The sequence below is a fragment of the Giraffa tippelskirchi genome, chromosome 3 (assembly GCF_054371585.1).
Source record: "Giraffa tippelskirchi isolate mGirTip1 chromosome 3, T2T-mGirTip1v1.2.pri, whole genome shotgun sequence".
Lineage (NCBI taxonomy): Eukaryota > Metazoa > Chordata > Mammalia > Artiodactyla > Giraffidae > Giraffa > Giraffa tippelskirchi.
Genome location: NC_137277.1, coordinates 27005269 through 27020673, shown reverse-complemented (window position 1 = coordinate 27020673; position 15405 = coordinate 27005269). Strand labels below are relative to the sequence as shown.

General features: G+C 39.0%; 1 protein-coding gene across 3 annotated transcripts in view; it reads right to left on the bottom strand.

The window, feature by feature from the left end:
- The window catches only part of UTP18 (UTP18 small subunit processome component), a 64274-nt gene that overhangs the window by 33189 nt on the left and 15680 nt on the right, over positions 1-15405 (bottom strand). For all 3 annotated transcript variants that reach the window (XR_014080413.1, XR_014080412.1, XM_081583364.1), the window contains exons 6-9: positions 13849-13974; positions 13584-13758; positions 1999-2099; positions 1612-1702 (exon numbers count right to left, since the gene is read on the bottom strand). Coding sequence is in view for 1 of the 3 variants with exons in the window: in XM_081583364.1 (XP_081439490.1) it covers positions 1612-1702; positions 1999-2099; positions 13584-13758; positions 13849-13974 (493 nt within the window). In the remaining 2 variants the exon portion in view is untranslated. The remainder of the gene's footprint in view (positions 1-1611; positions 1703-1998; positions 2100-13583; positions 13759-13848; positions 13975-15405) is intronic.

Below are 15405 nucleotides of genomic sequence, written 5' to 3'. Positions count from 1 at the left end.
ATTAGAGAAATGCAAAGCAAAACTACAATGAGATATCATTTCACACTGGTCAGAATGGCCATCATCAAAAAGTCTACAAACAATAAATGCTGGAGAGGGTGCGGAGAAAAGGGAGCACTGTTGGCAACAGTTCTTGCACTGTTCTTGCATACTGTGGGAATGTAAATTGATACAGCCACTATGTAAGATGGTATGGAGATTCCTTTAAAAACTAGGAATAAAACCACCATATGACCCAGCAATCCAACTCCTAGGCATATACCCTGAGGAAACCAAACTCGAAAGAGACACATGCATCCCACTGTTCATTGCAGCACTATTTACAATAGCTAGAACATGGAAGCAACCTAGATGTCCATTGACAGATGAATGGATAAAGAAACTGTTACATATACACAATGGAATATTACTCAGCCATTAAAACGAATACATTTGAGTCAGTTCTCATGAGGTGGATGAACCTAAAAAGACCTATCATACAGAGTGAAGAAAGTCAGAAAAAGAAAGATAAATATTGTATTCTAATGCACATATAGGGAATCTAGAAAAATGGTACTGAAGAATTTATTTACAGGGCAGCAAAGGAGAAACAGACATAGAGAATACTTATGGATATGGTGAGAGGGGAGGAGAGGGTGAGATAGATGTATGGAAAGAATAACATAGAAACTTACATTACCATATGTAAAATAGATAGCCAACAGGAATTTGTGGTATGGCTCAGGAAACTCAAACAGCGGCTCCGAATCAACTGAGAGGGGTGGGATGGGGTGGGAGATGGGAGGGAGGTTCAAAAGGGAGGGGATATACGTATACCTATGGCTGATTCATTTTGAGGTTTGACAGAAAACAACAAAATTCTGTAAAGCAATTATCCTTCAATAAAAAAATAAATTAATAAAAAAAATAGTACTACAGAAATATCAGGATGAAATCAGAACTGTTTTCAGTCAGTAGTGAAGAAAATTTCAAACAGTATCCAAGTAAAAGGGGGCTCAAAGAAAAGAAATAATGATTCTAAGTAACTTGTATAAAGAAAATAAGCAAGTTTCAGAATGGGGCTTCCCTGGTGGTTCAGTGGTTAACAGACTGCTGTGCAATGCAGGGGACACTAGTTTGATCCCTATGTGGCAGAGCAACTAAACCTGTGCACATCCACTTGGCCCACACACTGCAACTACCGTAGAGCCCATGCTCTGCAATAAGAGAAGCCACTGCAATGAGAAGTCTGCATGCCACAACCAGAGAGTAGCACCCAAGCACCACAATTAAAGAAAGCCAGCACACAGCAATAAAGACCCAGCAGAGTCAAAAATAACCAAATAAATATTTTAAAACTATTTTAAAAAGAGAGTGGACCCTAAATGCAATTCTTAAAAAAAAAAATCTCAGAATGAATTATCTTTCAAATGTGAATCTTCTTCCCATCTTTTCCCCAAATAGTACACATTAAGTGGTTAACCTTTCACCATTATTAGTAAATGAGAAGGCAAACAGCAATGAAAAATGAATTCTAAAAATAAAAATGATTTTCTTACTAACACAGAAGTCTAAAATCAAACCCAGTTTTGATTAAACATGATATTTAAACACATCTTGTTGTTAACTTACCTGAAGATGCATATACTTTCTTACTATCTGAAGAGAATGTGGATGCTGCAATCCTCCCATTAATTTTCATACTACCAATTAGCTCTTTTGTCTGAAAGAATAAGAAATATTACTTATCAAATTGTTAGGAGTTGTAAAGAAGAATCACAATGTGTAGAATAAAAATGATCTGGTTCTCTTGTTTTGTAGCACCTACTTAACTTTGTTTTTCCCTATATTCCAAAACAAAAAAAGTTCTTCCCCTACTGCCCACAACTTCTCTCCAAGCTCCACTGTGTTCTTCCACTTGGGATGCTGATTTAAGGACACCATGAGTTATGGTTCAAGGCTATTCCTACTTGGACTAATGCCTTATCTTAGAAAAAGCAACAGCTAATAACGGTTCACCTTCATAGACAGCAAATGAAAATATCCAGCAACACCATTTATAAGCAGGAAGGACCCATCTGGGGAAACTTCAAAACTCCTCACTATCTTCTCTTTCAAACCTAAGAAAGGAAATGAATCAATAAGGATTAATAGCTTGCAATAAAGCTTTGACTGACAATTGAGAGTCTCTTACTTTTTAAGTGCCTTAAATAAAATGTAGGCTCAGACACTGAATAAGTCTGACTCCATGCATAGAGTATAACCCAAATATAAGGTCACTATAAAATGCTTAGCAAACTTCTGTTCTTTCTCTTGGCTAATATTCACCATTTTAATTGCAGGAAAGAGACTCAGCTCTCCAAACAGTAAACTTATCGACTAATTTTCTAAATGTAAACAGTAATACCCATAAGTAAACTGAAAGAATAAATTATACTTCTCTGTCACAACATTCATCACCAAAGGGAAATATATTGCCATTAGAGATAGCTAAAACCTAGTAACATGTAGAAACTAGTTGCTATCCACCTACTAAAAATCCCATGATATATGGAAGCCTATTTCTTAACTTTGTGGATCCAAAAGGAAAAAACAAAACCACATGTCAGTAATGTATTTAAGAGTTAATTAGCTTCTCAAGACCCATGTAACCAAATCACATGAGCTAAGTATATAGACCAGAGAGTCAATTTACTTATTTATAATGGGACATGTTTCTTTTCCATGCCTGAAGGCTCATACTATGCAACAGATTCTTTCTGATGTTCAATTGCTTAAAGAGCCGACATACCCATTAAAAAGTTGCCTAACAGAAAGGATGCATAATAAGTATAACTGGCTACACTTTCAGTGAAGGGAAGTAAATGGCCAGGGTGACAAGAGTAGAAGAGAATGTTCACTAGACATTCATTTGTACATTTTGGATTTTTGCACCATGTGAACGTATCAGTCAAAAAAGTTATTTAAAAATAATTAATGTGCTAAGTTAAAGTATTAACCAGGAAAAAGAAACTAGAAAAATCCAGTGAAGAGTTCCTGTTTCCCCACAGGAAAATGATGGTTAAAGGTCCCACAGATCATCTCTGGGCTATTAACAGTCTTTGTCTAGCTGGTTTACAGTATTACAAAACTGGGCCTCCCACTCTAGACCTCCACCAAAAGACTATATCCTAATTTCCTTGACTGGAATCAATCCAGATATCTGTTTCCAATTACTAGGGTTACTTCGGCTAGGGATTACCAATCTTCCTCACAATGATTCTAGACTCTAGTCTTACTAAGGGTAATATTCATCCCAAATTTTGGGCAAATATTATACACTGACTACAGAATCAAAAGAGATAGCTCCAAACACAGGGAAAATACCATTACATGAAGAATCAGGAAAGGGAGACTAGGTCTACCACAGTGTGAGGCTACAGCTGGAAGCCCCTCCAGACCCATTCCGAAGGGCACAGTATCAGGCAGTGGGAACATAAGAAAGAACACAAAGTGTTCATCATGGAGCCTACAGCTGGGCACCACCACAGTCCTGTAGGATTGCAGACTGCACAGGCATCACAAGGGCAACAGTGAACAAACTTCCCTCATACTGTGCGGGACCAGTGTGAACACGACCCAAGGATGGCAACAGTAGAGACAAAGTGCCAGAGGACTCTTATACATAGTCCACAGCTCTCTGCCCATAATGAAAGATGTTACTTTTTTTGTTCTGAATAAGCCTGTTGTTTGGGGGTAATTAAGGAGAGGAGGTTGTCTTCAAGAAGGAAATATCAGACGTCCAACAAATAAACTGCCTTATTAATTAACCAGAAAAATAAGAAAGACAGCGATATTTTTATCCAAAGCTTATGATAGGGACAGAATGAAGGGACAAAATAGGTCATTAAATAGTTAATCCCACTAGGAGATTGTAAGTAAAAAAAATATGGGGGACCCCTGTGAGTTAATGATTACTCCAGAAAGCAGGTCTGCTTAACCACAAAACCAAACAGCTTGCTTAGCAAAACCATGCAACATAAGCACAGGACATGCCCCAAAACAAAACAACGGTGGCATGAGGCCCATATCCTGCCAGTGAGTTCAGTTAATTTAATGATCCATAGGACATGCTCTCTGCACACACATAAAACAACTTGTGGACATAGCTTGACCACACAGGGACAAAAACACTCCCCTGCTCAACCTGGAAGAGGAGCTGATGATGAAAACTTGATGTCTACTCAAAAGACAAGGTCTTCTCTCCCTCCCTACTTTTCCTTTGATTTTATAAAACTGTAGCCCACTAAGTTCTTCTGTTCTGTTCTGTTCAGTCACTCAGTCGTGTCCGACTCTTTGTGACCCCAGGACTGCAGCATGCCAAGCTTCCCTGTCCATCACCAACTCCAGGAGCTTGCTCAAACTCATGTCCATTGTGTTGGTGATGCCATCCAACCATCTAGTCCTCTGTCATCCCCTTCTCCTCCTGCCTTCAATCTTTCCAGCATCAGGGTCTTTTCCAATGAATCAGTTCTTCACATCAGGTGGCCAAAGTACTGGAGTTTCAGCTTCAGCATCAGTCCTTCCAATGAGTAAGTTCTTGGAGCATGGCATTTCTCACCCACCTGCTTATATGCCTCACAAGCATCCTATTCTAATAAATCACTTATCTACCACTTTGCTCTTGCTGAATTGTTCTCTGCACTGAGACATAAAGGACTGTGGTACCAGAGCTCTTCAGAGCCCTCCTGAAATGACATCAACCAGTTTCACAGTTGGTGACTGTGGCAGGCCTGTGGTAAGAAAAGAAGGTCTAGGGTCAAGTCCTAGCAGGGCCATGGGATGCCATGGGCCAAGAGTTCCAGGGAGGGCGCTCCTTCGATGACAGCCTGTTGCAGTTGGGCCGATCAACCCTGAATGCTTTGGAGCTCTGATGGGGTACCTAAGTACAGGCCAGGGGATTGACGATATAAATGTTTAAAGAGAAGGAACTGGAAGAACCATGGTAATCAGCATGGATTGCCACAGAAAGGTGGTATGAAGATGTGGAAGGGATCTTTTTGCTGATGCAGAAGACAAGGGAAATGGTTTATGAAAAGGAAGAATTTCACTCTCTGGTGGCTTTGACAAGGTTCAAGTCGTGGCTGCATAGAAACATAAAAAGAATATAAAGGCTATGCTTGTGCATATCCAACAGCTAGCCTGGGATAAAGCCAGCCACTAAATGATGTTACAGGATTTAATAATCTATACTCTTCCCTTTCACTCTGAGGTTTTCCTTCTATGCTCTACATCTGTTTCCATTCTATTTCTTTCCTTTTTAACTCCAGAAGACTTTTTACTACATTCACTAGAGCAATTCATTCTTCTCTTTTATCTCAGTTTATTTGGCAAGAAACCACTTTAATTCTGAGACTTTTCTTCTATCCCTGATTAAAACTCAAGACTGTTTCTCATAACACCTCTTACCTTTTGAGATGGCGCACAACTCTGTGAATTGTGCTTCTCTCTAAATACATAACCATCACTTTGTCTCTCCTGAATTCTGTGATGAGACGTCAAAAATCTGAACTTCATCAAGTCCTAAAACCAGGTGTGTAATCTCAATTAAAAGAGCTCGGGTTCAAGATCCAATATGGGTTTTTGGCTAGGCTGGAGTCCCAACTACATGGATTCAAGTTCTAAACTGAGTTATAAGATTTCAGTCCTAAATTTAAAAAACTAAGCTGTAAATTAAACAATCAGGGCTATGGGAAATCCAAGACAGCTGCCTGGCTCTTCCCAGCTCCCTGACAAACCCCATTTTTTATTTAATGGGTTAAAGCTTTTCTTGGCTACAAAGCTAATGCCCTCATCAAAAAGGGGGGGGGGGGCGTAAAATGTGTTTTTCACTTGGGGTATCCTTTTTCTTTATTGGACAAAACATACAAACCTATATGATCAGTTAAGCAGACTTATTTTACAAATAAATCTATCTTAATTTGGCTATGTTTGATAAAACTGAGGGTAATTTGGGGAAAATTGTATTTTTATAAATATTAAATTTTAGTTCTGCTACTTGAGGCTTAGTCATTCAGTCATGTCCAACTCTGCGACCCCATGGACAGAGGAGCCTGGAGGGCTGCAGTCCATGGGATTTTCCAGGCAAGAATACTGGAGTGGGTTGCCATGCCCTCCTCCAGATCATCTTCCCAACCCAGGGATCAAACCCAGGTCTCCTGAATTTACCATATAAGCCACCACGGAAGGAGATTCTGCCTCGCCAAATTCTGAAAATCATCAGGACAAGGAACATATCTACTGTTTAAAGCTTACTTTTGAAATAGCCTTGGTTGTTATTTTATATTATTGTAAAACTTAACTGAGTTACTAAGAAGGTATTCTAAGCTTGTTTCTGAAGCTGATCACTGTAATTTATCTTTGAATAAAGACCAAAAGCTTATAATCTATAATCAGAGGATATATGGTTTAAAAAAATAAACAATGAACTGTGTCTCACTAGATAAAAGACCTCTTATCAGGTATTCTTAAGTACACCATGCCCCCTCCCTTCACACCCCCCAAAATTGAAGGGAATCAACTTTTTTGGTGAGCGGGAGCAGTGGGGGGGGAGGATTTTTGGTACTTTACCCCCAATTACTAAAAGTGCCCAATGGAGGATGACTTCCTGAGCCTTAATGTCAGTCTTTCCCTCCCTCCAACCCTTAAAAATGCTGATCCTTTACTTCCAATTTGCAGCCAGACCAGTTCACTGGGTACTTTTTCTGTACTATTCCTTTGTGGCAAGTTCTTAGACATTAACACCTGGTTGGGGGACTACTGTAGAAGAGATAACATCTAAAGTTGTTAAGTACAAATCTTAATTAAATTATATGGTGGATTTTTTTAACATGTGAAGGAAACTCTTATATAGCTAACTATTGCCTCGGTGAAAGCTACTTTATTCATGGAAATGGCTGCTCCAACAACAGCTATCTCACAGGCGGGAGCCAAGGCTCCAAGTCTATTACAGCCAGAGCCCATGCTAACCAAATGGCAACCCAGGAAGGCCGTACAATACACCAGGCAGGAAACAACATTGTCCCCTGAGGCAGATTCACAATGGAATCATCAGGTAAATTTTATTGATAGAGATAGATGGCACCATATGATTAACTGTAACAAGTGGTATAAAAAAGTTTACAGAGAACCCTGTTAATTATTTAAAAAAAAACAGGGACAGGATGAAAATCCAACAGGGACAGGATGAAAATACTACAGTTTTTCAAGGGTGATTAATAAAAGCTTTTAAAAAGCACACAAATGTGGACTTCTCCTCCTCCAAGGAACGAGCCCTTTTGGCTACGCACTTCACAGCCCAGTCTGTCCCAGACATCAGGCACAAAATTTAAACAAAACTGCTGGTCCTCAGACCACCTATGAGTGATTTACTCCAACTGGCTTATCTGGTTTTCAATAACTGGGATATGGCCAAAGACGCTGAAGGCACCCAAAGAGAAAAAGAAAAGGCTCAAATGACTGTGATGGCTTTGTCCACTCAGGGAACAGCAAAGGAGAGGCCAGACTTTCTGGGCCAAACTGGACATGGTAGACTACAAGGCCATGGGTACTGGGCACCTAGACAAAATAAGTAGTGCCCTGTGTGGACAGAAGGGCCACTGGAAGCATGAGTGTGATCCATGTGCCCTTGCAGACAGCCAGGATATTGGCAGAGTGAAGGCCCCAGATGCCAACATGTGACGGGGGCCCCTCAAAACCATAGATGGTTTCACAATCCCAAGACTGACAGAGCCCAAAGCTAGAAGTGGCTCTGCCCAGAGATGGCATATATACAACACACACTGAGCCTCAGGTGGTCACTGAAATGGCAGGCCACTTGATAGAATTTCTCATAAACATTGCTGCATCTTCTTGGTCTTAACCCAAAGGACTGAAAACCTTACCAACTGTAAGAAATATGTAATAGGAATGTCAGGAAAGAGACAGGGCCCACTTTCCTGGGACCCCTTTTCTGTAACATCAAAAACCGGCTATTTCTACACTGCCTTCTCTTTATGCCTAATTACCCTATTTCTTTACTAAAAGGGACTTATGAACTAAATTAGGAGCCATTCTATCTCTCGAGGGACAAAAAAGTCACCCTCATCACCAAACGATATTAACAGAAAAAAAGGAACAGATTAAATCTATGACGGAGATTAAAGGCTCAAGAGATCCTAAAATATAAAACACTGAGACTCTGGGCCTAATTAAAACAAACAGATTGGGCTTCAAGTGACCCCCTTCTGGATTTGGAAACCACTAGGGAAAAAAATGGTTCAGATCTTTAAAATTATGGTTACAACCTCTTTTAATGACTTTTCTGATGCTTACTGTTGTATTTTTTTAGATTCCTAAACTTTTTTTTAGATTCCTCAGTGCTTAACACCTAAGAGAACTAAAAAGATAATGCTAACCAGAGTGACACTGAGTTGCAGTTCTCCAAATAGAAAAGGGACAAAATATATTTGTGTAGGATATAAGATTAATATACTATAAACAGAAATCTATTACATTTAAATCATTAATGACATCATTTAAGATGTCTCTATTCTTATTTTTTCTGCACTTGATAAAATATTCTCAGACAAATGTTGGTATGTGTCACTATGATTATTTTGTCTTTTCCCTTATATTTGTTCTGATGTTTGCTTTATGTATTCATGTTTCTTTGTTATTAGGTGTCTGGTGGTTTATGATGTCTATCTTCTTTGTGAATTATACCTTTTATCATTACAAATATTCACCTGTTTCATTTAAAAATAAATTTTAAAAAAGGGACAGTCAGCAAGGTGTTTACTCCTTCCCTTGACAGGCCTATGCCCATTCTCAGCTCAAAGTAGCTACCGATTCAAAGAACTTCACCCCTTACCCCCTTTTTAAGAATAAAAAGGTAAACACCTGGAGGGGAGAATAAGGACAGAATGAAGGGACAAGATAGGTGATTAAATAGTTAATCCCACTAGGGAACAGAAATAGAAAATAGAAAAATATGGGAGACCTCTGTAAGTTAATTATTATTCAAGAAAGCAGGTTTGCTTAACCACAAAACCAAACAGGCTTGCTTAGCAACAGAAGCACAGGACATGTTCCCAAACAATAAACCAATAGTAGCATGAGACACATATCTTGCCCAATGAGCTAAGTAAGTTAATGATCCCTAGGATATGTTCTCTACACAAAAGAAAACCAAATTTGTGGACCTAGCTTGATCACACAGGGACAAGAAAACTCCTGTGCCCAATCTGGAAGAGGACTTGATGACGAAAACATGACATCTATTCAAGAAAGTCAAAGAAGTCTTCTCCCCTTATCACTTTTCCTTTGATTACGAAACTGTAGCCCACTAAGTTCTCAGAGCACAGCATTTCTCACCCGGCCACTTGGAGGCCTCACAGGTGTGCCGTTCTAGTAGATCACTTCTTATCTACCACTGTGCTCTTGTTAATTCCTCTCTGCACTGAGACATAAAGGACTATGGTACCAGCGCTCTTCAGAGCCTCCATGAAATGACACCAATCAGTTTCACTTACACTGTGTTATACCAGTTATGTGTACATAGCATTTTGCTTTTAACTTCACACAAAATATAGTGATAATCAATGCCAATATCAATATTACAACTGTTTTACAAAAGCTGGAGCTTTCAAAATAGAAGCCAGATAAAATTTATAATACGGCCTTGAGAAAAAAAGATATACAACTTAATGATGTCAGACTGTAAATGTTGCTACCTCTTAGAGAATGAGTTTTCGGGTCAACTGCTGAGCAACTGATAAGAAAAAGACTGTCTAAGTTAATCAGAATAGAGCCAAATGCCACAGCATGGGAAGTGGTCTGATTGTGATCGGATAGATTATATGCTGTTCTTAACAGTGGCAGTAGGTATCAATGAGCATTCACAAAGCGGCAGGTGCTGAGTTCAGCTCATTTCAGTTCAGTCGCTCTGTCGTGTCCAACTCTCTGCGAACCTGTGGCTTGCAGCATGCCAGACTTCCCCATCCATCACCAACTCCCAGAGCTTGCTCAAACTCATGTCCATCGAGTTGATGATGCCATCCAACCATCTCATCCTCTGTTGTCCCCTTTTCTTCCTGCCTTCAATCTTTCCCAGCTTCCGAGTCTTTTCCAATGAGTCAGTTCTTCTCATCAGGCGGCCAAAGTATTGGAGTTTCATTTTCAGCATCAGTCCTTCCAATGAATATTCAGGACTGATTTTCTTGAGCATTGACTGGCTTGATTTCCTTGCAGTCCAAGGGATTCTCAAGAGTCTTCTCCAACACCACAGTTCAAAACCATCAATTCTTTGGCACTCAGCCTTCTTTATAGTACAACCCTCAGATCCATACACGACTACTGGAAAAACCACAGCTTTGACTAGATGGACCTTTGTTGGCAAAGTAATGTCTCTGCTTTGTAACATGCTGTCTAGGTTGGTCATAGCTTTTCTTAAAAGGAGCAAGCATCTTTTAATTTCATGGCTCCAGTCACCATCTGCAGTGTTTTTGGAGCCCAAGAAAATAAAGCCTGTCACCGTTTCCATTGACTCCCCATCTGTTTGCCATGAAGTGATGGGACCAGATGCCATGATCTTAGTTTTCTGAATGTTGAGTTTTAAGCCAGCTTTTTCACTTTCCTCTTTCACTCTCATCAAGAGGCTCTTTAGTTCTTCTTCACTTTCTGCCATAAGGGTGGTGTCATCTGCATATCTGAGGTTATTGATATTTCTCCAGGCAATCTTGATTCCAGCTTGTGCTTCATCCAGCCCAGCATTTCACATGATGTACTCTGCATATAAGTTAAATAAGCAGGGTGACAACATGCAGCCTTGATGTACTCCTTTTCCAATTTGGAACGAGTCCATTGTTCCATGTCTGGTTCTAGCTGTTGCTTCTTGACCTGCATACAGACTTCTCAGGAGGCAGGTCAAGTGGTCTGGTATTCCCATCTCTTTAAGAATTTTCCAGTTTGTTGTGATCCACACCGTCAAAGGCTGTGGCATAGTCAATAAAGCAGATGTTTTTCTGGAATTCTCTTGCTTTTTCTATGATCCAACGGATGTGGGCAATTTGATCTGATTCCTCTGCCTTTTCTAAATCCATCATGTACATCTGGAAGTTCTCAGTTCACGTACTGTTTAATCCTCACTTGGACAATTTTGAGCATTACCTTGCTAGCGTGTGATATGAGTGCAATTGTGTGGTAGTGTGAACATTCTTTGGCATTGCCATTCTTTGGGATTGGAATGAAAACCGACCTTTTCCAGTCCTGTGGCCACTGCTGAATCTTCCAAATTGGCTGGCATACTGAGTGCAGCACTTTAACAGCATCATCTTTTAGGATTTGAAATAGCTCAACTGGAATTCCATCACCTCCACTAGCTTTGCTTGTAGTGATGCTTCTTAAGGCCCACTTGACTTTGCATTCCAGGATATCTGGCTCTAGGTGAGTGATCACACCATCATGGTTATCTGAGTCATTAAGATCTTTTTTGTATAGTTCTTCTGTGTATATTTGCCACCTATTCTTAGTATCTTCTGCTTCTGTTAGGTCCATACCGTTTCAAGGTGCTCAGTTACAAGCGTCTAAAAAATTCTCCTTTAATATTTTAGAATCCTTGGGTTTATAGAAAGAAAACTGAGGCTCAGCAATGACCACATCAAAATGCCTATAAATCAAAATGGCTGCCTGACAAACTAATTCCCAAACAGTCAAAACCTTTACTGAGAATAAGACAGCTCTCTTAAGAACTATCCATCTAAATAATGCAAACAGAAACTGCATCTGGAGTTTGAAGTAGTAATCTGTGGTTCTCAACCTTTCTATGTGCCAGTCTAGTGAAATGTATGATACTCTTCTAAAAATAATGATTGTTTAAAATTTTCAAAACTGAAGGAAATGCTAAATTTCAGTTAGAGTTTAGTGAAAATAAAGATATAATCTTTTTCCTATCTAATTTCACAGACCACTGAATTTTTAGAGTTCATGGATACCACTTTACAAGCTCTGATAGGTTAGTGGAAGGAACCATCAATGTGGAATTCTTTAGAATGCACTGATTCTGAATTCTTCATTTTTTAGACTTGCATTTACAACAATCAAGAGCTCACATACACAAAAAGCTTGCATATACTAACTTGTCAGCAATTTTCACCCTTGTTCTACTGTATTTAATTCATTTCTTGAGTTAAGTTTTATAATGATGACATTAAGAGTTATATTCAGTAACATAACACCACAAAAAGAAATAATTTGATTTACCATTACTATTATTATTATTATCAAGTTATGCTTATTGAGGGAAGAGAAGGAAATACATTAAAAGTCAAAGATAAATGCCATGTCTTAAAAGAAGCCAGTGATCAGATACATACTCTTGCATACCAGCAGATCCACAGTACACACCACCAGCTACTAGATCTCAGCCACCACTGGTTTGCTTTTCCCAAGAGGATACAAGGTAGAAGGACCTGAGCACATTCCTTTTGATTAGTGGAATGATATTTAAAAATAATCACTACTATGTGTTGTTTTCTATTTCAATATGCGGACACAGTTTAAGGTTTTTCAACTCAAAGGGAAGTCCATGGACCAGCAGCATCTGAGAACTTGTTAGAAATGCAGAAATCAGAGCCTGCATTTTAATATGATCCCCAGGTGATTCATATGCATGTTAATGTTTGGGAAGCACTGATTTTTAAAGCATAAATAGATAAATTAAGAACCCCCTTGGAAAGGATCATTGAAAGTGTCAGTAACACGTGAAAGAGAAACTTGCAAACACTGAAAATACATACATAAGTGTTTCTAAAGTTGGCATTACTTACTTTTAAACACTAGCAGAAAAAAGGCTGTACAGAGCAACCCGTCCTTTATAGCCCCACACATGTACGATTTAACAGAAAGATAGCCAGAAGCTGTAGCATATGCCAGCTGCACCTCCCAAGATTTATAATGTTAACCCAACCAATTTCATCACAAGGTCGTTGGTTCCCAAAGGATTCATGAAGGTGTCACTGTATTTTTGTGGTAATGGGGGTAGGAGAATGCCAAAGAATAGATAAGGCAGAGGAAAGACAAATTTTTATCTGATGATACATCTTCTAAGTAGTTTATTTTTCAAAGTACGACTTCCAAAAGCAGTGCTTTATTTCCTTTAAATGTAAATCAAAATTGTAGTACAAACACCAGAAGAACTGGAGGGTATCCAAATTTCAGAACAAAGAAGTGAAATAATTTGTCCAAAGAAGTAGAACCCAGGTGTTCTAGCTCCCGGGCTCATATTCTTTCCACTGCAGCAATTGCTAATTTTACACCCAAATATGTGCAACTGCCTTTCTAGTCTAGGGGAATACAGATTTGGAAATTATGACTTTTTTCCCCACACGTGCTTTTTCTTCCCCAATAAAGTCAGTTCACTTTTTTCATTCAACCACATTATCTCAACAACACATTTTCCACACACTAAAACCAAAGAAACTCTATTTTTAAGAACTTTATGGGAAGTGAAAAAAAAAGTGGTTGTAAATACTGTTAAACAAACTCAGCTGTGCTGCGGGTGTCACTATATTCAATAGAAACCTTACCTCTTACTTGATGCACAGGAATTAGCTTTCCAGCCAGCATATCATAGACATAAAGAATCTTGCTGTGAGTGCTCGTGGCTAAAACCTCTTCTCCATTAGCACTAAAACAAGCCTTAAAGATTGGAAACTTTTCCAAATAGATGCTCTGAATTTTAGGATTTGTTTTTCCATCAACCTATAAGGAATTATAAAATATTCCTTTTGATTATTTCCAAAGACCATGTATGCTGATTATAAACACTTTTCACTACAAGTCTCCACATACCTGAAACAGGGATACAGCATTATCTAGTCCAGCGACCATCACGACCTGTGCACGAGGATGGAACTGCACAGATGAGATCCGAGCAGTAGTAGGACGTTCAGCATTAGCATGTTGGCAGTTCTTCATCTGTGGGAAAATAAAGTTGAAATTTTATCAATTCAAATGGGTTAACATTATTTTCTTTAGAGCATAAAGTAAAGACATTACAGTTTACAATGCAAAACCAAGTGCACTGGAATGGTAACCAGAAGACCACAGCTCTCTGACCAACTAGTATTCTAGTACAGTGTTTTACTATACAAGAATCCATTTTTACAATCTTTCAAAGGAGATAAATCGTTAAGGCTTGGAACTCTAGTACACAATCATTTTCCTAAGATATATCCATTTGAGTTAAGGGATTTTTACTTCCATGGAAATTTTACTTAAAACTCCTATGCTGGCATCGCTGCAGTCATGGTACAGAATAAGAGGCAATGAGTGGTCATTCCCAAGGTTCTATGGTTGGCATGTCCATTTGAGCAAACTCCAGGATAGTGACGGATAGGAAAACCCAGCGTGCTGCAGTTCGTGGGGTCACAAAGTCAGACATGACTTAGCAACTGGACAACAACAATGGTTGGTATGGATTGGTAATGTTTTTCTCTCAGGGTATATGGTTGTTAGTCTGAAATGATGATGATCTCGTGTCACTTGGGCTATTTTCATGCTTTTGTTTTTACAGGCTCTTCCCTCTGCATTAAAAATGAAATTATATAAAACATCATAGCATCATATGATGTTCTGTTTATGACTACATTTTCAACAGAGGTGAGTTCACTGTATGAGGAGCTAAATGAATTACCTTCAGAGTAGGGATAGACAAAATCATTCTAATAATTTACCATGATAAGATCCCCTTTTCTCATATAATTCACATGCTACCATTTTATAATGGGGAAAATTATGTCAAAGAGAGAACAGTTCATTTGACAGATATTTGAAGTAAGTGCTGGGGAGGCATTTGGTTACAACAATGAAAAAGTGGGACACAGGAGTAAATTAGAAGATAACCACAGTAAGCTACTTAAAAAAAAAAGATTTAAAAAATATTTATTTGGCTGCATCAAGTCTTATAGCAGCACATAGGACATCTTTGTTGCAACATGTAGTAGTTTTTGTTGCAGCACAGTTTCTGGAGTTTCAATGGATGGGCGTGGTTGCCCTGTGGTTCATGGGATCTTAGTTCTCTGACAAGGATCGGACCCAAGTCCTCTGCAGAGGCAGATTCTTAACCACTGGACCACTAGGGAAGTCTTGAGTAAGCCTCTTTAGACAGGAAGACCAGGAAAGCCATTTCTAGGGCATTATTTGAGTAGAAAGGTAAGAATGAGTTTGCCACTGGCTGTGCTTGAAAAACAGAAGATTGAGCAAGAACAAAGGTTCAGAGGCAAGAAAGGACTCAGCATGTGTAAGAAACAGACACAAGGTCTGTGCGGCCTGAATAAGGAATAAGAGAAAAAGGGATGAGATGAAGTTGAAGACATAAGCATTAAGTCAGATCCCAGGAAGACGGCA